This window comes from Arvicanthis niloticus, chromosome 4 (assembly GCF_011762505.2).
Source record: "Arvicanthis niloticus isolate mArvNil1 chromosome 4, mArvNil1.pat.X, whole genome shotgun sequence".
Taxonomy (NCBI): Eukaryota; Metazoa; Chordata; class Mammalia; order Rodentia; family Muridae; genus Arvicanthis; species Arvicanthis niloticus.
This window is the reverse complement of record NC_047661.1, coordinates 26,449,216-26,470,370: the sequence shown is the minus strand read 5'-3', so window position 1 is coordinate 26,470,370 and position 21,155 is coordinate 26,449,216. Positions and strand designations below refer to the sequence as shown.

The 21,155-nt window shown below is 37.5% G+C and overlaps 1 protein-coding gene across 9 annotated transcripts; it reads right to left on the bottom strand.

Annotated features, from left to right (window-relative positions):
- Window positions 1-1,972: 1,972 nt before the first annotated feature.
- Window positions 1,973-21,090, bottom strand: C4H4orf33 (chromosome 4 C4orf33 homolog). Of its 9 annotated transcripts, none has more exons than XM_076932346.1 (8): window positions 21,010-21,055; window positions 19,643-19,693; window positions 18,826-18,951; window positions 15,084-15,264; window positions 13,085-13,145; window positions 7,417-7,468; window positions 7,132-7,328; window positions 1,973-5,020 (listed from the first exon to the last, which is right to left on the bottom strand). In XM_076932346.1, the coding sequence occupies exons 4-8, from the start codon at window positions 15,262-15,264 to the stop codon at window positions 4,915-4,917; spliced, it is 597 nt and encodes a 198-aa protein (XP_076788461.1). In that variant the 5' UTR covers window positions 18,826-18,951; window positions 19,643-19,693; window positions 21,010-21,055; the 3' UTR covers window positions 1,973-4,914. The 9 variants fall into 9 exon arrangements, with proteins under 9 accessions (XP_076788461.1, XP_076788462.1, XP_034357330.1 ...); XM_076932347.1 differs by lacking the exon at window positions 19,643-19,693 and adding an exon at window positions 20,016-20,075 and having other exon boundaries at window positions 21,010-21,024; XM_034501439.2 differs by lacking the exon at window positions 19,643-19,693 and having other exon boundaries at window positions 21,010-21,090.
- Window positions 21,091-21,155: the final 65 nt, after the last annotated feature.

The following is a 21,155-nucleotide window of genomic DNA, read 5'->3' as shown; positions in this document are numbered from 1 at the left end:
ATCACATATATTTTGTCATAGTACCAGAAAGCTGATGGATACAATAGTCAGATTGTGACAAGTCTCTTGGAGAACAAACTAATATTTGCTACAAAAAAGCCCTTATCTATAGGTTGCTTTTAACAGGATATATTTGATTGATTTAAGATAATTTATAATAAAAAAAAAGATAATAGTTACGTATGAGACATTAGTCTTTAAAAATTAGTACAAATGGTTTAGTTCCTGGGAGCTCTGGGGGGGGGGGAGGGGTCTAGTTGGTTGATATTGTTGTTCTTCCTATGGGGTTGCAAACCCCTTCAGCTCCTTCAGTCCTTTCTCTAACTCCTTCATTGGGGACTCCATGCTCAGTCCAATGGTTGGCTACAAGCATCTGCCTCTGTAAACCACCAACCAAAGAGTATATATGGAGGGACTCATGGCTCCAGCTGCATATGCAGCAGAGGATGGCCTTGTCAGATATCAATGGGAGGAGAGGCCCTTGGTCCTGTAAAGGCTCAATGCCCCAATGCAGGGGAATGCCAGGGCAAGGATGCGAAAGAGTGGGTGAGTGTGTGAGGGAACACCCTCATAGAAGCAGGAGGAGGGGAGATGGGATAGGGTGATTCTTAGAGGGAAACTAAGAAAGGGGATAACATTTGAAATGCAAATAAAGATAATATCTAATAAAAATATTAGTACAAATGACTGTGAGTTATTCAATATAAAAGTGGCCCTGTGAGGAGGGAAATTCCTCAGAGGATAAAATTAAATCATAAGCCTGAGTTCAGTCTACAGAACCCAAATAAAAAAAGACAGATGTGATGATAACCATCTATAATCCCAGATTCCAATGTCGAGATGGGAAGTGAAAAACTGGTTAGGAGCTCATAGTTCATCTTTTATGATCTCCATACTTGTCACAGCATAGGTGCATCCTCACAGACTCATACATACATACATATACACACACACAAATAAGATAAAATAAAACAGACATGTGTACTGAGTAAAATACCTCTTTGGTGCTAAAGTTCTGTGGTTGAAAAATGGGTTAAATTACTGTCTTTATAAAGGATATTGGTTAAGCTGACTCTTTACTCCATTTTAATTGGTTATAATAAATGAGACATTTTAAAATGTCATGAGTCATTGAGTAATACTGAACTCCATCATTGAGTAATAGTGAACTCTAAGAGGGCAGCCATAGATCATTGTTCTAATTAAGAAAACAACAGAGGGAGGTTTGATTCCCACTAACTCTCTTTTTAATCACTCTTCTAGCTAGGTAGTTACTAAAAATATACTCCAGATTGCCTAGGAGCAAATAAGGTGGCTTCCTCTGATTGCCTCTGGTGTATGTAATATGAAGGAGACTATAGGCAGTGAAAAGAGGCAAAGAAGCCTCATGCTTCCCTGCATGGGATAGTGCCTTCTTTACAACTGTCATCTCTGAGTTCAGGCACGGTTCATGTACTTATGGTATAAAATCAGGGTAAATTCACTGTTACCACAGCAATCTGTACATTCTGGCATGTTGCTATGGTCTTTCAACTTATGGTATTAAAGAAGAGGGAATAGGCTGGAGAGATGGAAAAGTGGTTAAGAGCACTTACTATTCTTGAACAGGGCCCAAGTCCAATTCTCAAAACCCATGTCATCAGGCAGCTTACAACTACCTGCATCTCCAGCTCTGGGGAGTTACAAAGGCCTCTTCTGGCCTCCTGGTCTTCTGCATACATGTAAAGAATAACAACATGCGCACACATACACACACACACACACACACACACACACACACACACACCTTTTCTAAAGAGCAGAAGAGATGGAAAACTATACTGTTGACTAGGCAAGAAAATGTCTGTTTAAGTGATAAACTGCCTTCTGTAAGCTTGCTGGCCTCTGAGCTAATGATGTTGACAAGGACTAAGAATGATGCAGAAGTTCACATATCTATTAGAAGACAAACTTTGAAACACAGCACAAAATCTGAAACTTCTAGACCAGAAATGTTTAATTTGTGTATCTCCATATTGATTTCCACAGTTGAGAATACTAATATAATTAGTAGATAGAACTTTCTTCTTTTTACCCTCACCAGCATTTGTTGCTGTCTTGAATACAGCCAGTTTTACTGGAATAAGATAAAAACTCAATGCAGTTTTAATTACACAGAAGAGTGGATTTAACATTGGCAGATTCATCCATGTATACAACTACAGAAATTTTTTATATCCCATCCCATCTTTTTTGCCCATCTTTCCTCTCTCCTCAAATCTTCCACTTCTCTAATAGTCTCCTCTTGAATATTCAGGTAGTTTATTTTCTTTTAACTCTCATACAGGAGGAAAAAACATGAGCTTTTATGTTTCAGAGACTGACTTATCTTAGTTTAACACAGTATCTAGTCCTATCCATTTTTCTAATAATGACATAATTTTGTTCTCTTTGTGGCTGAATGGCATGCCACTTCTCTGGGTTGGTCTCATGCGTGTGCACGCGCCTGTTTTCTTTAGCCACTCGTCCATCAGTAGACAGACACCTAGACTGACACTGTAGCTTGAAGTGTGATGAACACAGCTATGCTGATTCTGACTCCCTTGGGAGATGTACTCAAAACGGTAGAGCTGGATCATATGCTGCTCTAATTTCAGTCCTTCTCCACAGTTGACAACACTAATGTAAGTGCCCAAGAATAGAGGATTGGAGCTCTTTCTCCTTATCCTCACCAGCATTTGTTGCTTTCTTCACAATAGTCATTTTTACTGAAATGAAATGAAATCTCAATACAGTTTTAACTTGAATTTTCCTAATACCTAAAGACACTAACTTTTTTTAATAGTCATCAGCTATCTGAACAAGTTCTTTTGAGAACTGTGTAGATGATCTGCCCACTCATTGATTGCACTTTGCCCTGACTTGCTTTGGTGTTGCTTTTCTAAGTTCTTCATATATGCTAGATGTTAAGCCTCTGATTCTCCCTGTTATAGTCTCTCTCTTCACTTCATTAATTATCTCCTTTCCTGTGCAGCTTTTTAATTTGATGAAATCCAATTTGTTGATTCTTTTATTTCCAGAGTCAATGGAGTTATATTCCTAAAGTCACGGCCTGTCTTTACATTTTCCTTATGTCTTCTTTTGGTTTCAATGTTTCAGATCTTACATTAAGGTCTTGGGACTGATTTGTGTACAGGGTGGGATATGGGGATTTAGCTCTAGTGTTCCATAGGAATATACAATTTTCCCAGCATCAATGGCTGAGGAAATTTTTTCTCATGAGTGTTTTTTATTCCTTAGTCAAAATTTACATATCTATGGCTGTGCAGGGTAATTTTTGGATCCTCTGCCCTAGTTCATTGGTCTACTGTTTGCTTTTATGATGGTCCCATTTCTTACTACAACTCTATAGTATAACTTAAAATCAAATATTGGGAACTTCCAATAATGTTCTTGGTACTCAGGACATCTTTGCCTTATAGGCTTTTGTGATTTTAGGATACTGTCTAGTTATGTCAAGAATCTCATTTAAATTTTGAAGATGATCATATAAACTTCTAGATAGCTCGTTTTCATATGGCCATTCCCCCAATACTAAATCTGCTGATTCAAGAACATGGAATGTCTTTTTATCTTCTAGTGTCTTCCTAAATTTCTTTCTCCAGAGTTCTGTAACTTTCATTGTAGAAGCCTTTCACCACCTCAGCAAGATATGATGACTAATCTCACTGTCAGCTTAAGTGCAGTTAAAATAACCTAGGAGCTGCACTCATAAATATGTCTTTGTGAATGTTTAGAAAAAGGTTTGAGAATGGAAAGCAAACCCAGAATGAGGTCTACATCATTCCATGGGACAGGGTCCAGGGCTGAATGAAAATGAGAAAGTGAGCCAAGCACACCATTCATCTCTCTGTTTTTTTTTAACTGTAGACATATGTGACCAGCCACCTCACATTCCTGTGGCCATGTTTCCCCATAATGATGAAGAGTATCCAGCACTGTGAGCCAATATAAAACCTTCCTTCACTGACTTGCTTCTATCAATTATCTTTTTAACTATAATGAGAAAAGTAACTAGCACACAGGCGTGTTCCTAAATATTGTTTTTGCTGAGAGAAGATTGCTTTCCTGATTTCTCAGCAGGTTGGTAGTGGGGTGTAGAAAATCTATTATTTTTGTATGTATTCTGACTGTGTTGGGTGCCACTTGGCTGAATTTGTTTATCAGATCTAAAAGTCTTCTAGTATAAATAAACCCAAGTAGCTACAGCTATCTGAATCGCAACTAATGTGTTACTGGTCTTATTCTGGAACATGTTTGATAAGCTTCTGAAAATAGAGCTCATTCTGCAGCTGTTGGTGGAACACTCCGTAGCTGCGTCTAGTTTTATCTGTGGTACAGTTTCACTCTTAGGCTCCTTTTGTTCAGTTTTTGTCTGCATGACTCATTTATGTGACAGAGGGGTACTGATAAATTATATTGGAAACTATCTTCAACCAGGATTGACACTTCGAAAATCAAATGAAAGGTTTCTCACATCTTGCTTAGCAACATTAATAAAATATCATTTATCTGTAAGAAAAAGTATTAACTCCATTTCATTAATTCAAGACTATTTCATTTCTTCCTACACAGTAAAAATATCTAGTTACATAACTCTTCTATCTTGATGCCTTAACAGACATAGGAGGTCTCATTAAGTAAAATAGATTATTGTTTTGTACTGGTTTCAAGGGTGGAAAGGATATTTAAGTAAAAATTATTTTATGTTATACAGAGTTTCTATTTCTTTGTTTACTACATACAATTTGCCACAGAGATACTGCATTTCAGTGATCTCTGTTAAAATGTTTGTTGTTGAAATGTGTTTATGTGTCTTATTAGATTACCTTAAAAGATACAGAGGAGAAATGAGTGACACTGTTGGTTATACTCCTACGTGTAGGGTTTCTCTAGTAGCCACAAGTCGGATGCTGGCTGCTTCCATTCTTCTCCAAGAAGTGTGGTAAAACCAAAAGGTTTGAAATATTCTAGACGATGGCTAAAAGTAAAGAAAGGAAGGAACTAAATGAACTATGGCTTTGTGAAACACTGGTCCTCTAAAGCTATTCGTTTTCTAACATTGGTGGTAGTACAACATTCTATTTTAAGAAATAACAAATGTTAAATGTATTCTCTATGTACAATTTTCTCATTGAAGCTATCAAATACTCAGTTCTGAAAACATTCACCCATATTTCAAAGCAGCCTTCCTCAGTTCTGCACACAGTTCCCTCACAGCTCAAGGAAAAAATAAATATCAGTGCTCAAGGAACTCAGTAAAGTGTCTGCTAAGAAACCATAAGGCCCAGAATTCAATCCTCCCAGCATTTGTAAAAATGCCAGGGTTCACAACTGTAATCACAGTGCAGGGAACACAGAGACAGAATGAGACCTGCGGCTCACTGGACAGCCTGCCTACTCTTGTTGGTAAGCTCCAAGCCGACAAGAAACCCTGTCTCATATGAAGTTGACAGTCTTTCAGAAGAATAACACATGAAGGCATCTTCTGGACTCTATTTGCATGTGCATACACTTTGTGCACGCAGACACATGTACAAGCATGCACTCAAAAAAATCAATCTAACTAGTTCTAGCTGTAAGCCAATCATAAGCTCTCATATTCAAACTTTGATAAGTTCTGGTTCATTTTGGAGGACAAATTTGTGCTCTTTCTTTGCCAAAGTAAAGGAGACTAACATACAAGAATGATGACCTTGTTTCATTCCAAAAAACCCACTATTATCCTAAAGTGTTCTCTAGTGGCTTAGTGAGCAAAGCTCACCTGTACTTCAGTAAATCTTTGAGCTATAAGCAATCAATCACTCTGCCTTGCTCAGCCAATGTGCAGTTACACTTTCCTGAAAGAAGCCAGAGGAGTATCTCACCTCAGTATGGTGGCACTCAATTAGTGGCACCAAGATTTCTATTCCTTTCTGCCCACCTGGCCAGAATTAACCAGTTTCCAGTTGTATCAATGAATCCCAGAGTAAGATGCTAAGAATCAACAATGAAGAAAAGGCACAGAAAAAGAGAAAGAGCTAGGCAGAGAGAGTCAAGACTGGTGGGGAGAAAGCACAGGTAGATGTTTAAGTGTGTCAAGCAGACACAGGCATCTGCTAGGAGAGATGAAGGGGAAATTGAGTCAAGTAAAAGCATGAAACACTAAACATGAGAAGAAAGATGATGTCATATTCTAAGAGGAGAACGTCAGCTCCTGCTGCCTGTGGACTCAGTGTGGTCAGCACTGGTGAGTCAGGATGTTTAGCATAGCCTAGCAGAGGGATCCCAGTTGGGAATCCCATTGTTGCTACACATCTCTGCCCTTTTGCCCTTAGTCACTTTATCCCAAGCAAGGTTGCCTTAAGGGACTAGTCCTTGTAGCAATGCATGAAGCATTTAGAAGGCTCACCATAGCTATGTTGTTCTTCAGATGCCAGGAGAAAAAACTCAAATGGAGCAAGTATTGAAGGTACCTTGGCTTAAATTAAATACCTGCTGCCTCACAGGAGCCATGACCTCCGACAATCACTCACAGAGCATAAACTCAAGAGCCCCACAGATAACATAAGTGTTAAAGGGGAATCCCTAAGCCACACTGTCTCCATCATATATTTATAATTCATTCAGAATTACTTAATCTAGATGTCATTTACCAATAAGAAGTCATTTTATCACAAGCTAGGTTGCCTAGAAACAAAGCTGATCCTCTTATTCTAATGAAGCAAACATGAAGAGACATGACTATTGTATAAGTTCTTTAGTAACAAAGAAAAAGGTTTATAACCCCTCTATCTACACCACAAAACACAGATCCCTCTGGCTATTTTATCTAGGAAAAGGATCAGAAATTAATTTGAAGCCATATCAGTAATAGCTGATGTAGCACTCACTAATTAACTTTCTCATACAATTATGAAAGACTAAGTGCTTTGCTTACAGTAATGAGATGGTCTATCCTGATCAAAAGATGAGGGTCATGTGGGAACATACAGCTCTTACCATGTACTTAAATGTATGTCATCGTCAAGCATCAAGTGTTACTGCTACTCTCACATGAACTCATTTCCAAAAACTGCAGTTAGAACAAACCTCCGCTTATTTTCTACTTACAAGTCAGGTTTTTGTCCTTGTTGCAGCTCATGCTGTGGCACAGGGTAAAGTGCTTCATAAACTCTATCATTTGATCCATGAATTGCAAATGAGTTGAACTGTGTCACATTAGGTGGAAAATAACTCCAAGGAAGATAAGCTTCACCTTCCCAATTAGTCTCTCCTCTGGACACTTTGAATGATAACGCAAGCTCTTTCTATTAGAAATACAAAAGGAAAGTTCAAACATATTATAGATGCACATGTTGTGCATTAAAATATTTTTTCATATGTTTATTTACTCACTTTCCAAACATTTCTTCTTCCAGAGAGTAAAAGAACTAAATGCTGTCCATGTCTGTTAAAATTAAGATTCCTCATGAGTATTGGAGAAAACATTATCTTTTACCTTCTATTCTATCTAGAATGTGTGTCTTTTAGCTAAATTTCCAAATAACTAAAAAGTGCAACATAATATTGGATAACTACAGGGAGAGCCAGTATGTCACATTACTTAGAAATGGTGACTCTGAAATTACCATTTCACAAAACACTGTTGCCAAATCATAACGTGTCACTTGTCATATTCTTTACCCACTAGCAATCTCAATGCCCCTTCTTTTGATAGTCTTTAGATAGCAAATTATACAAAATACTTCATTTGGTTAGAAAACATAATCCATGAGAAAAGGAATAGTGATAATCATAATACTTGGAGTTGAAGCCAAACCAGCTGCAAAACTAAACCAGCCCAAAGAAAGCTAGAGCCAATTTCCAAATCTTGATCAAACAGTTTAATCAAAGGTTCTTTCTGGAAAAAAAAAAAAAAAAAAAAAAAAAAAAAAAACAGAAAAAAAAAAAAAACCCAAAAAAACCAAAAACAACAACAAAAAAAAACTTCCTCAAGGCCCAGTAGTTAGGAAACTACAGGTTGTAAAATACAGGTTGACCAAACCTAGTCAACAAGGCACAGACTTTAAGCTGTCGCTATTTTTTCACACTGCTGGCCTTGAACAGTCTGCCACCTGATTTCCAGTTTTCTACCATTTCTTCAGACACCAGTGTCACATCTCCACAGACAAACACAATTTATTCTCAAAAGGAATTCTAGTAGGAATGAATAAGTGCGATTATTTGACTCAGTAAGAAACAAAGGTTTGCTTGTATTTACATGAAATAAATTTTCTGTTTCTGGAAGTCTACCAAACATTTCTACCCAGATGGTCCTTTGTGAGCTTTTTGAGGAAGAATTTTCTCCCGTAAAGTACTCTAACAGAAGACAAGCAATCCCTTCCATTTAACAATCCTCTGGTTAACTTTATTGTTCTTACGGAGCTTTAGGAAGATCATAGGATATGTAAAACTTCTTGCAAATTAACATAGTGTTCTTGTTGCTTTCCTAGTTGTTAATAAGCCAGTACAAGAATTGACTGCCTGAGGCAAAAAAAAATGATTCTTGATTATTAACTATCCTGATGTTTATAAAATAAAACCACCCTGTGGATCTTTTTTTTTTTTTTTTTTAATTTTATACACAATGTATAAACCATGTAGTTTCTTAAGGAAAAAAATGTTGATTTTTCTATGTATCCAATGTTAGATTGTCACTTCATGAAAATAAACTGATACTACCTCATAAACAAAAATGACAGAGGGCAGTGAAATGGCTCAGCAGGTAGAGGAGCTTGCTGCTAATCCTGATGTCCTGGGTTCAATTCCTTGAACCCACATGGTAGAAAGAGAGAATTGACTCCTACAAATTGTCCTCTGATCTCCACATGTGAGCCATGGCACACATATGCACACAAATACATACATACATACATGCATATATCTATAATAAATGAATAAGTGCTTTTTAAAAATGAAAAAGCAAATAAAAAAGAAACATATAGCTTAAACTTGGGTGTTTTGGCAAATCCAACATCCTTGCTGTCTTTTAGTCAAATTAGAACTGTCTGTCTTAACTTTTTTTTCTGAACTGTAAGGTGAAAGTTAGCTCATAATAGTTAAAAATTTTCTACTTTTCATGAAAGTTTATAAGAACTAATCATAATCTTAAATAAAATATTTTGTCATGATAGTTGAAAGATAACATGAAAACATCTAATTTTGGTTTTAAAAAACTATCTGCAGGGTCCTGGGAGCCTCTTGCTTTCCTGGCATCTGGGACTTTCTGTTAACTACCCCCTCTGGCATCAAAGGAGGAGAGGCCCTTGGTCCTGTGAAGGCTTGATGCCCCAGCATAGGGGAGTGCTAGGGCAATGGGGTAGGAGTGAGTGGGTGGTTGGGGAGCCCCCTCATGGAGGCAGGTGGGTGCGGGTTGGGATGGGGGTTTTCCAGAGAGGAAATCTGGAAGGGAGATAACATTTAAAATGTAAATAAACAAAATAACCAATAAAAAATTTAAAAAAAGTATCTGCAGGCCTGGTGTGGTGAGTACTTTCAGTCCTAACACTTGGGAGACAGAGGTAGGTGATCTCTGTTCACTCCAGGCTAACCAGAACTACAAAACAAAACAAAAAAGAATTGCAAATAACTGCAATTTCTGTGCTAGAGTTAGCATAAAACAAAAAGAAATAACTAACACCTAACAGGTAGGAAAAGACATCTAAAGTATCATGTAGATTAACTGGGGCTCTCTTGTCAGTTTAAAAAGGAACAAAGGCTATTGGATACTGATACTGGGAAACATTTACATGACATGTAAAATAAATAATAGTAATATATAGAGACATACCATGCATCAAATGCATGCTATGATTTAGATAACAGGTGAGCCTAAGTTTCCTTTTTAACAACTACTCAGGAATAAAAGTTGGTCACTACATAAAGAAAGTTACCAAGTAAGTACTGAAGTTCAAAGAAATTCCAAGACAGCTGGGCATAGTGGCTCACACCTTTAATCTCCATGAGTTCCAGACTGGACAGAGCTATACAGTAAGACCTTGTCTCAAAAACAAATGAACAAACAAAAAGTACAAAAGTAATATTTTTAATGTGAGTCTTAGAAATTTTAGGTATGGTTTAGATTATATTCTTAGCATTAAATGTAAAAATGGTATACTATGTGCTAGAAAGAATGTATGATAACTAAATGAATAAATACATGAATATATATATTTTAGTACATAAAGTTTAATCATTTAAGAGCTTAAAAGGAAACACTTCTGTAAAGTAGTAATTCACTGTATCTTTATGTCTCTTTTTCATTGAAAATAAATGTTTTCATACAATATATTCTTAACATAGTTTCCTCTCTATCTCCTGCCATATCCTCCCCATTTATCACCCATTTAACTTCACACCTTCTTTCTCTTTTGAGAAAACTAACAGGCAAATAAAAAACTGGGTAGAATAAACATGCATGCACACACACATATGCACTAAGAAAAACCACAAAAACAGGACACACACACACATACACTCAAAGACACACATTCAAACAAAAATAAAAACACAAAATTAGAAACTATAACATACAAACAAAAGACTAGTAAGATTTGTTTAAAAGCACAAAAGAAAAAATAAGGGAATCAATGAACGAATACGTGGCTATTAGCCATAAGTGCAATATACCCATGCTACAATCCACCGAAGCTAAACAGGAAGGAAGGCCTAAGTGAGGATGCTTGAATCTTACTGAGAAGAGGTAATAAAATGGTTATAGGAGGCAGATGGAGTAAGGGAACTGGGTGGGAAAGTGTGGGGAGCCGACAGAAGGTGGCTATCATCCTTGCAGCCATCTTGAGCCATATACCCTGATAAGAGACTTGATTACAATAGCCTACAACAGCTGAGCACACTCTGATAACATCTTGCTTTAGATACCCAGGATTTTCCCTTGGGTGTGTGAGACTTAAAGGTGTGTGACTTAAGGGCATGACTTAGAGATCAGATTTAGAGACAAGACTTAAGGGCATGATTAAAGGCGTGACTTAGAGAAGACACTTGGAGAAAGAACTTTGAATTAGACATTAGGCACTTAGCACTTGGAAGAAGAAACTTGGAACTTGGAGGCACTAGGGACTAGGAACTAGGGACTAGGGACTAGGAACTAGGCACTAGGGACTAGGAACTAGGGACTAGGAATTCAAGACTTGGGACTTAGACTAAGAAGAGAGACTGAAGAATAAATGGGATTGAATCACACTCTGTCTGGTCTCCATTCCTCGAGTCCGTCCTCACTCACTCTCTTGCTGAACCCCGGACCCACGCGGACTGGAACAGCTTGGGGCAGTGCAGGCTCTAACAGTTTAGTCCCCAAGGTTTTGGCAGTGTGGGTTCCAACACTGACAGAACGGTCCGAGACATTTCTGTCCCCCAAACGCGGGGCAGCTTGAGCAGCAACAGGAAAGGGGAATGGGGAGAGGAATAAGGGGGTCAGGATCAGGTATAGGGAGAGACAGGAGAGGGGTTCAGAAGGCCAGGAAAATTAATGGACATCTCCAGCTGCCTGGGTTAAGGGTCATGGGGGAAATCTTTAGGAAGTGTCAGAGACCTGGGATGGGAGAACTCCTAAGAGTCAATTCAGGTAGCCTTAGCTGAGGTGCATAGCTGTGGTGACATGGAACAAGAAAAGGCCACCTCCTCTAGCCAAGCAGGACCTCCAGTGGAGGGATAAGGACATCAACCCACCCACAAAATTTTCGACCCAAAATTTGTCCTGTCTAAAAAAAAGGAAAAAAAAATGCAGGGACAAAAATGGAGCAGAGACTGAGAGAATGGTTAAACTGGCCCAACTGGAGATCCATCCCATGGGCAAGCACCAATTCCTGACACTATTAATGAAACTCTGTTATGCTTGCAGACAGGAATCTAGCATAACTGTCCTCTGAAAGCTCCACCCAGCAGCTGACTGAAACAGATGCAGAGACCCACAGTCAAACATTGGACAGAGCTTGGGGACTTTTATGGAAGAGTTGGGGGGAAGGATTAAAGATCCTGAAGATGATAGGAACTTCAAAGGAAGACCAACAGAGTCAACTAACCTGGACCCTTGGTGGTTCTCAAAGACTGAGCCATCAACCAAAGAGCATACATGGGCTGGACCAAGGCCCTGGCACATATATAGCAGATGTGCAGCTCAGCCTCCATGTGAGTCCCCCAACAACTGGAGTGGGAGTTGTCCCTAAAGCTGTTGCCTGTCTGTGGAATCCTTTTCCAAACTGGGCTGCCTTGTCTGTTGTTCTCAGTGGAAGAAGATGCACCTAACCCTGCAGAGATTTGATGCACCAGGGTGGGATACCCAGGAGACTCCCCAGCCTCACAGAGGAGGAGAGGGGGAATGGAGAAGGGACTCTGCGAGGGGAGAACTGGAAGGGGAGAACAGCAATCAGGATATAAAATGAATACATTAATGAATAAAAAAGCTCAAAAGAGAAAGTAAATAAGGAAGTAAGCAAATAAATAAATAGTTACCAAAATACCACTGGATTTATTTTGTCTCAGCCATCTATTGCTAGGCATGGGGCCTGCCCTTAAGTGTGGTTTGTGTACCCAGTGGTGTTCCATTGAAAAAACTATTTTTCCTTTGCAAGTGGTTTTGAACTGAAGACACTGTCTTGCTTAGGGCTGGGAGCGCTCCCTTTACTTCTAAATAGTTAATTTATTAATAGTGCAAATATATAAAGTAATGATTTGTTTATGATTTTTTCACTTTGTAAAAAACTTCATTACTACAAAATCATTTATATCAATAAATCAAAAATCACATCAGCATAACATACTCAAACATGTAGGATATATATATACATACATATATATGTATATATACACACATACAACATATTCTAAACATAAATTCTAAATGTATACATTGTACAAGACAATAGAGATTTAAAATTGACTCCAGTTAATATGACCTCTACTTAGCTGAACTTAGTAAGCTTTACTACAACCATACAATTTATAACTAGAAAACAGATGGGTTCATATCATATAATAATGGTTAAGAAAAACAGTTTATACTTACGGACAAAGTTCAACTTCTAAATACTGCTCAGTTGTATCATTTAAGAAAAATGCTTCCACAACTTATGAAAATAGACAAGACATAAGAAATTTCATTTTGATTACGTAGTAAGTAATTTATCCCATTAGAATAAAAAGTGAATTACTAAGTTTCATAACTCATCATACTATTCCCCTATTAGGAAAGTAAGCAAAATAAATACCTAGAGTCTAGAAGAAAAGCATACGAAATAAGCTAACTTCTATTTCTCACATAGAAGTCTATCATGAAATAAAAGGAAATATAAAGCCTTGTGATGGTGAGGCCATAGGGAAATCAGTATTTCGGCAGAGATGGACTCTCGGCCAGTTATCGTCATCTTGAAATTTATCCCAAGTACACAATTTAGACAACTAGAAAAAGAAATTATATGCAATTCTACCCATCAGAATATGACTCAAAAAACTAGAAATGATGATGCAAACACCTATCTCTTCTTACATAAAATTATCTCCTGTACATAAAGAGAACACCGATTATTCATCAAAACTGATGAAGTTACATAAGGCATGCATTTCATGTAAAAGAACACAATGGTGCTGTTAGCATCCAAGACAGTAAAATATGTATTGGCATGACAAGACTTCTATGATATTTACAGGTTGTTGATAGAGCAGTAACTAAATGTATGAGCTATGAACGAAATGTACGTGAGATTTAAATATGTGTATGTTATGCATGTGTGCGCCAGGGGCTATCTGTCTACAACATGAACACAACAAATACAAAGAGTGGTGGGGCTCGTGTGGTGCTCAGCAGATAACCTGCTTGCAACCAGCCTACAGGCACATACCTGATGGCCCGTGCTAGAGCCCCAGAACCCACATGGAGGGAAGGGATAACCTATTCCCCCAAGTTGTCCTTTCACCTCCACAAGCATGAAAATGTTTTTTAAAACAAGTTATTAAAAACTAACTTAAAACTACTGGTTATTTATAATTGGAAGTCTTTGTTATTATATTATTCAGGAATTTTCTGAGCGTTAGCAGCTTTAAAAATTAGTTAATTGTGAATGTACTGCATCTTTCTTATAAGTAATTACAACAGCATAAAACATACAAAGTGAAAACCCAAGTCTTTTTCTTTGTACTTCAGTCTAAAACTGACCAGATATTGTCTAGACTTCTACAAACAATTTTTAAAAAAATAAATATGAAATCATACTTGAGTATAATTTGCTTTTTGCATTAAAGAAAACTTTTATCTGAAGAGTAAATTTAAATTTTCATTTAGAGAGGCAGACAGTTCATTCTGGCTTCAAAGGGAAAAAAATGGACTTAGAAAAAAAGATTCCCTGGAAAAAGGGCTCTGTGCTAATCAAGTAAATAAAAATCCAAATATATTGAGTGGGAGATCTTGGAGAAAATTCTTAATTTCTATGTAATGTAATATTTTATATCTATGGGATGGCATCATGAACAGTATCTCAAAAAGAAGCCTGCAGCTTGATAAGGATATAGGACAAGAAGGTCAGAGAACAAACCTGAAACCATTTAATTTCCTGGTATGTCTTTTGGCCTTAATTTGATAAGTGAGATTACCTGACAGCAGAAAGTAAATATTAAATCTCACACTGGCAATATTTCTCCAGTAAGTAGCATACTCTAAAATTCCTACACAGGAGGCTTTTCTGGTAAAGATGGCAATTTGAAGATTCTTAAAGGACAAAATGGGGAATATCAACTTTTTTTATAGCAGATGACGTACATAAAGAAAGGAAATGTGGCAGCAACACAAACATCTGTATTTGGGCCTGCCATTTTTCTCTGTTCTGCTTGTATATTGGAGCCCCAGCAGTAATGGGAGGAAAGTCAGAATGACGGATGGTTAGGCAAGATCAGAAACTGCGTCAGTTGTTCAGAAGCATATTACTTCCTAACAGCAAGATAAAATAATAGTTCTCTGAAAGGTTATTAGAAAAAGATTTATGTTTGTAATAAAATACAATACTTCTACTTACCTTCGTAATTCCACAGTTCACTGAAAGGCTTTCCTGCTTCTCCAAGAGGGGCTGGAGGATCATTGAAAAATGGAGCCCTAACCCCCATCTTCACTCCCTGCTCACATGGACTCAGCCTGATACACACTGGCTCATGCCTCACTGGAAAACCATCCCAAGTGTATTCAATTTTAAAATCCATCTAAAAGAAAATTCAAACAAATTTGTTAACAACATAGAACAGTTCCCTCTACTTAACAATGAAATAAAAATTGAAACAGGATACAGCAAGTCAACCCAAGTAAGCACAAGATCCTAGGAGTCAAAATGCTATCTGGGCCATGGAAAATTATGAACTCTGAATTCTACTCCAAAATACAATTGGAGCTTAAAAGCTTCATGACTTTTAGTCTGGATGTAGCTCTGTTTCTTTGTGTATGCAAAAATCATTGTAAATGTTATGACTAAGTCCACCGCAGAAATTGTAAATTTACTTAACCACATGAGTTTATGTTTCTCCATATTTAGCCAAGATTTAATCCTTTGTGTAAAAATAAATATATCCATCTCATTAGTACACAAATTTGTTTTGTTTCTGACAGATGTAACATATGTATGTGTATATATATGTACATATATATATGTAAATTCATTATCAGTAGGTATTTTTCCATTTTTCTTAGCATTTATTAATTGTACAAAATGATGGACTCTCTTATGACATTTCATACATTTATATATAATATATTCTGATCATCTTCAATCCCTTATTACTATATCATGTTCATGTTCCTCCCTCAATGTTCCCCTCCTTCTACTTTCACATATTGTCTCTATTGTTTTCTTTTTCTTTAATAATTGATATATTCATGCATGCATATAAATACATAAACATAACATGCTGAGTCTATGTAGTATTGTTCATATACTCACACATGTTTTAAGGGCTGACTGCTTGGTATTCAATAGCCAACCAATTAGGGGGCTCATACCATACAACCAAATCTCCTCTCAACTCCCTTAGTCAATTTCTGAGACTTGACTGCCCTCAGTTTCTTTCAGTTTCTTGGTACAAAGGCTGATAAAATAGACATCTAAATTGTCCCTGGCCTTCCTTACCTAGAATAACCCTTCCTGCCATTCTCTAACTGCTACACTGTTTCACTTTGATTCACACAATTTAAACTGCATGACATATATAGAGGAATTTTAGGTCTGCCTGATCTAGCTGGAATACAGACATGCCCTAGTATATACCTTTAATCCCTAACAATGTAGATAAAGTTCATATGTAGAAGGAAGCAGCCATGTTGAAGTGATGATTAATTGAGGGGCAGACAGCCGGGCGGTGGTGGCGCACAACGTTAATCCCAGAACTTGGGAGGCAGAGGCAGGCGGATTTCTGAGTTCAAGGCCAGCCTGGTCTACAGAGTATCAGGACAGCCAGGGCTACACAAAGAAACCCTGTCTTGAAAAAAACGAAAACAAAAAACAAAAAACAAACAAACAAAAAAAAAAAACTGAGGGGCAAAGTGACAAATCAAAGAAAGACTTGACAGAATGAGTCAAAGGTGGGATACACCCAACTCTCACGAGGACAAACAGGAAAGAGACACACACACACACTGGGGAGGTGGGGGCACAAGGAGAGAGGAGGCAATTTTATGGGTCAGTTTTACAGGGACAGGTTGCAGGTGAAAACAGAACAAGCCAGAGAATGAGAAGGAGCCAGAAGATTAGAACAGATTGACAATAGTTAATTTGAGGCCAAGCAAAGCAATTCAGTGTGAAGCGAAGAGAACATAGTTTGAACCAATCAGCTCAGAGAGGAGTTTTAATCAAGAACAACTGAGTTGAACTAGCCATCCAGAGTTCAGAAAGAACTAGAAAGGTTGACCTTATTCAGAAGTAAGCTTTGAAATGACAATTACATCTGTCGAATAAAATTTACTTTTATAGACATATGTATTTATTATCTCTCAGCCCAAGCTAGAATATTCAAACTAGGAGGTATTTATATGTCAAGTGAATACCATTCTAATGTCTACAACTAAAATTCTGAGTGTACAGTTTTAAACAGAAGAGACCTGCTTTGTCAGTAGCTTCAAAGTCTTGTTAAAAGCTATGTATTAATATAATGATGCATCTAAATCGCGGCTCCTTCTAAGACTTGGGGAACATTAAGGGAAAGGGAAAAAAGACTGCAGGAGCCAGAGATCATGGAGAACAGGAGCAAAAGAGTAAGTTCTGGACGTGATATGAGTGTTCATGATATGTACTCATGAACTCATAATAGCTTTGGCTGTGTGTACACGGCCTGTGTAAGATCAGGCCAGTTAACATTTCAGCACAAAAGAGAAAGGGACTCAAATGTCTCCAACCCCTAGCTGAGGAGAAATTGGCAGTTGATGGCTTCTGGGGAAAGGAGAATTAGCTTTCTTTAAGGGTGTGGCCCCAGATTTGTCAACTCAGATTCAAAAGATAGTCCCATATGGATAAATATATTAACAGCACAAACTCAATGCAGTGATTATTTGAAAACAAACAAACAAACAAAAGACATGAAGCTAGGAGGGAGCAAAGATTAAGGAGTGAGTCTGGGAAGAGTTAAGGGGTAAGTTTGACCAAAATCATTGTATGCATATATGAAATTCTGAAAGAATAAAAATATATTATGTATTATATACATATATATGTACAAGTATTATATAGTACATTATAGACATGCATTATATATAATGTATATATGTAAATATGTGAACAGACTTTAATGTACATGTACATATGGAAATAGCTGCAAGTGTGGGTATAGTGTAACATAAAGAAAGGAGTCTAAGGACGAGTAATACTAAGTAATGAGGAAAGACAGTGCAGACAAAAGGACACGAGTCATAAAGAGGATGTAAGCTAATTGCTTTTCTAGCTTCGACTCTGTCATAGGTGGGTTTTTTTGGGGGGGTAGTTTTGTTTGATTTATGGTGGAGAAGTACATAAAAACGTAATTGATAATGAAAGGGTAAAGCCCTAAATGAAGATCTGTGGCTTCAGAGAGGCCACTCTGAGTGTCCTAAAGGTACTGCACAGCAATGCAGAGCGTCTGGGAGTGTGTGACTGACTGTTGGAGAGGCTGCCTTAACTCAGTTATGTGATTTTATTTGTGAACTCGTTACGATAAAAATTACAAATGAATGAGGTGAAAATATTTTAAGGCTCAATCTCTTAAAGTTAGACCTTGTAAACAACACTATGATAAAACATCAAAGTCAGAATTAATACTACCAAGGAGATCACTATACTACTACAGATTTACTAGCAGCTTTCTTAAAACGATGTTGTCAATCTGTAGTTTTCACTTTTAGCTTATCTTCAACTTACACTTTAAAAGGGTTAAAACTTCAATTGTTTTAATATCTATATAAGGAAATCAAAAGAGAGACGCACTCATGGAGTATCGCTTCGGAGACAAAAAACATGTAAAAGAAATGTTAATGAATATTTTTCCAATAAAATGACTTTTAAGAAAAATTTCCAACTTTCTTCATTTACAAAAAAAACCTCTTAGGTTTTTTAAAATTTTTTTTTAATTTTTTTTTTTAACAGTACATACTGCTTTTTAGTTTGCATGTGGCACTACACCACACATTTCTAAAAGAAAAAGAGGGAGGAGGAAATCAGGGGACCCTGCCAGCTGGAGGCAGAGAGACCATCAAAGGTTTTCAGTCCAAGCAAAGACAGACTTTAAAGAGAAGCTCAAAGGACATACCAATAGAACACAGATCTGGAAGCTCTTCTTAATTTGGTGCTAGCTGTGCTCTCAGGTCTGAGCACTGGGCTCCCTATTAGGCTCTGTCCAGTTGCTCCTGCATTCTAGAGAGAGAGACTAGGAATTCTGAAACAGACAGACAAACCTGATTTTTCAGTGAAAGTGTTGAGAAGACACACAAAGGAACACCTGAAAGCTTTTAATCGCACCATTTGAATTCTGGGTGTTTATTTCCTTAATTGTTTTAAGAGAGAAGGTTAATTCAGAAACACAAGCACTATAAAATCATTTGAAAATGAACTGTAAATCATGGAGATTATAATAAAATATGTAAAGTAGCCATTCATTTATTGTAATTAGAGGCTAACTGTAAACATTAAAACATTCGGCATAATTAATATCACGTGGTGGTTAAAGGTTGCGATATTGAAACCATACTTTGTGAGCTCAAATCCTTGCATGATGAGCTAGCTTTCAAACTTGCTTACTTAAATTCCAACTTCATATATTCTGAAGGTTTGCTAGACAGGAACCTAGCATATTAAATGTCAATACTAGATGTTTAGTGTCAATGTATTAAAATTACTAGTGGAGCCTGTCATTAGTTTTCCATATCTGAAACTTCAAGTGGCTTGTGCTTAGTTTGACCATGATCATATAAAACCAAGCACTTCAAGTGCAAGCATAAAAGTTCTATTTCACTACTCAGTTTAGACAAACCTATTGATAATTTTAATATAGAAGTCACACTTTGCTTTCTCCACACCAATATATTCTATCAACGCTGACTGTAGATATGAAGTTTATAGCTACTTACTCAATGCCAACTTCCAGCACAACAATGTAGGGCTCGTAGGTAGGGAAGTCCCTTTGAGGCGAGTCAATAAAAAAACAATTCATCAGAAAGAATCCTACACTGAACTGAAAAAGAAGTGGAACTTGCACCATCGGTGGTCTTGTTGTTTGTTTGTTTGTTAAGTTATGACCACTAGAAATCAGACCAGGTTGAAGCTTTACTGATTCAAAGCTAAATTAAACCTTTGTGCAGCTAGTACCAACACATACATATTTAACAGAGACTCTTTTTAGAGGAATGAGGCTAACACTGTTAAGCTGTTTCATGAGTACAGGATGACAAAATGTCTTAAATGGTTAAACAGAAAGCCCAACTTCATCCAGGGCATACACACCTTTTAGTTTTATTTTTGTGTGTGTCCATGTTGGGGAGTGCGTCTACATCTGTATATGATCTGAGGTTGAGGCAGAGTATCAGTAGAATGTCCTTCTCAAATGCTGTTCAGCTTTTTTTTTTTTTTTTTTTTTTTTTTTTTTACCTTTCTTAAGTTCATTTTCACCAGATATTTTCGAACAGGAAAAAAAAAAAAATCTCATTAACATGCCTGGTCTTACTTTTTGAGACAATGACTCACTGACTCTGGAATCACTTTTCAATTTGTCTAGGCTGCTGGATAGAGAGTATCCCTTTCCCCTCACTCTGTCTTCTCTCCAGCGCTAGTATTAAAGGCATATGGGGATCTGCCTAGCTTTTAATGTGGGTCCTGGGGACGTCCAGGAAAGCAGTTCATAACTAGGCTGAGGCCCCGGACATATTTAAAGAAACTTTATTTCAATGCATAAAAAATATAATCAATTAAAAGGGCTCTAAAGCTAGTGATAAACTTCAAGTGAGCATTTTTTTTATTGCAAATGTCTTTTTTCCCCAACATTTTTGTATGTTTTATGTTTTAAGCTTTACAGCTCAAATACTCATAACATCACTTCGTAAAACCGTGAAAGGTAGTTTATGCCCCAGTACAAATTTTATTTTATTTTTGCAAAATTTTTCTCTCTCCTTAAATCCGAAGAAACATCTCTGAAATACCTGCTAGATTTGCAGGCTATCCTGGATCCTGACCAGGTGCCTTCTTGAAGCCACAGGGTTAAAGATTGGACAACAGCTCTCTTTTCTAGGCACAAGAGAGTCACCAGTTTCAGAGCTAGAAGCTACAGCTCTAAAGGACTCATAGCCCGCCCTGTACAGACGCCCACAGACTTTTAGTGTCTGCGAAACCAAGACTCGGGGGAGGGGAAGTGGCAATGAAAAGCCATATCTAGTGCCTGCTCCTATCACAGTTTTCAGTTTTCTTACAAAAATACAATTAAATTAAAAATGCGCCACACTACCTCAGACAGACACTCGCTGCGCCACTGCGGAAGGCGCCAAGCAACCCACTCAGTCCCCAGCGCGGCCTCAGAGACCCGCCCACCTCCTGACAGATAGCCAATCACCTGCCGGCGCCTGAGACAGCGCGATGACGCACGCCGACGGC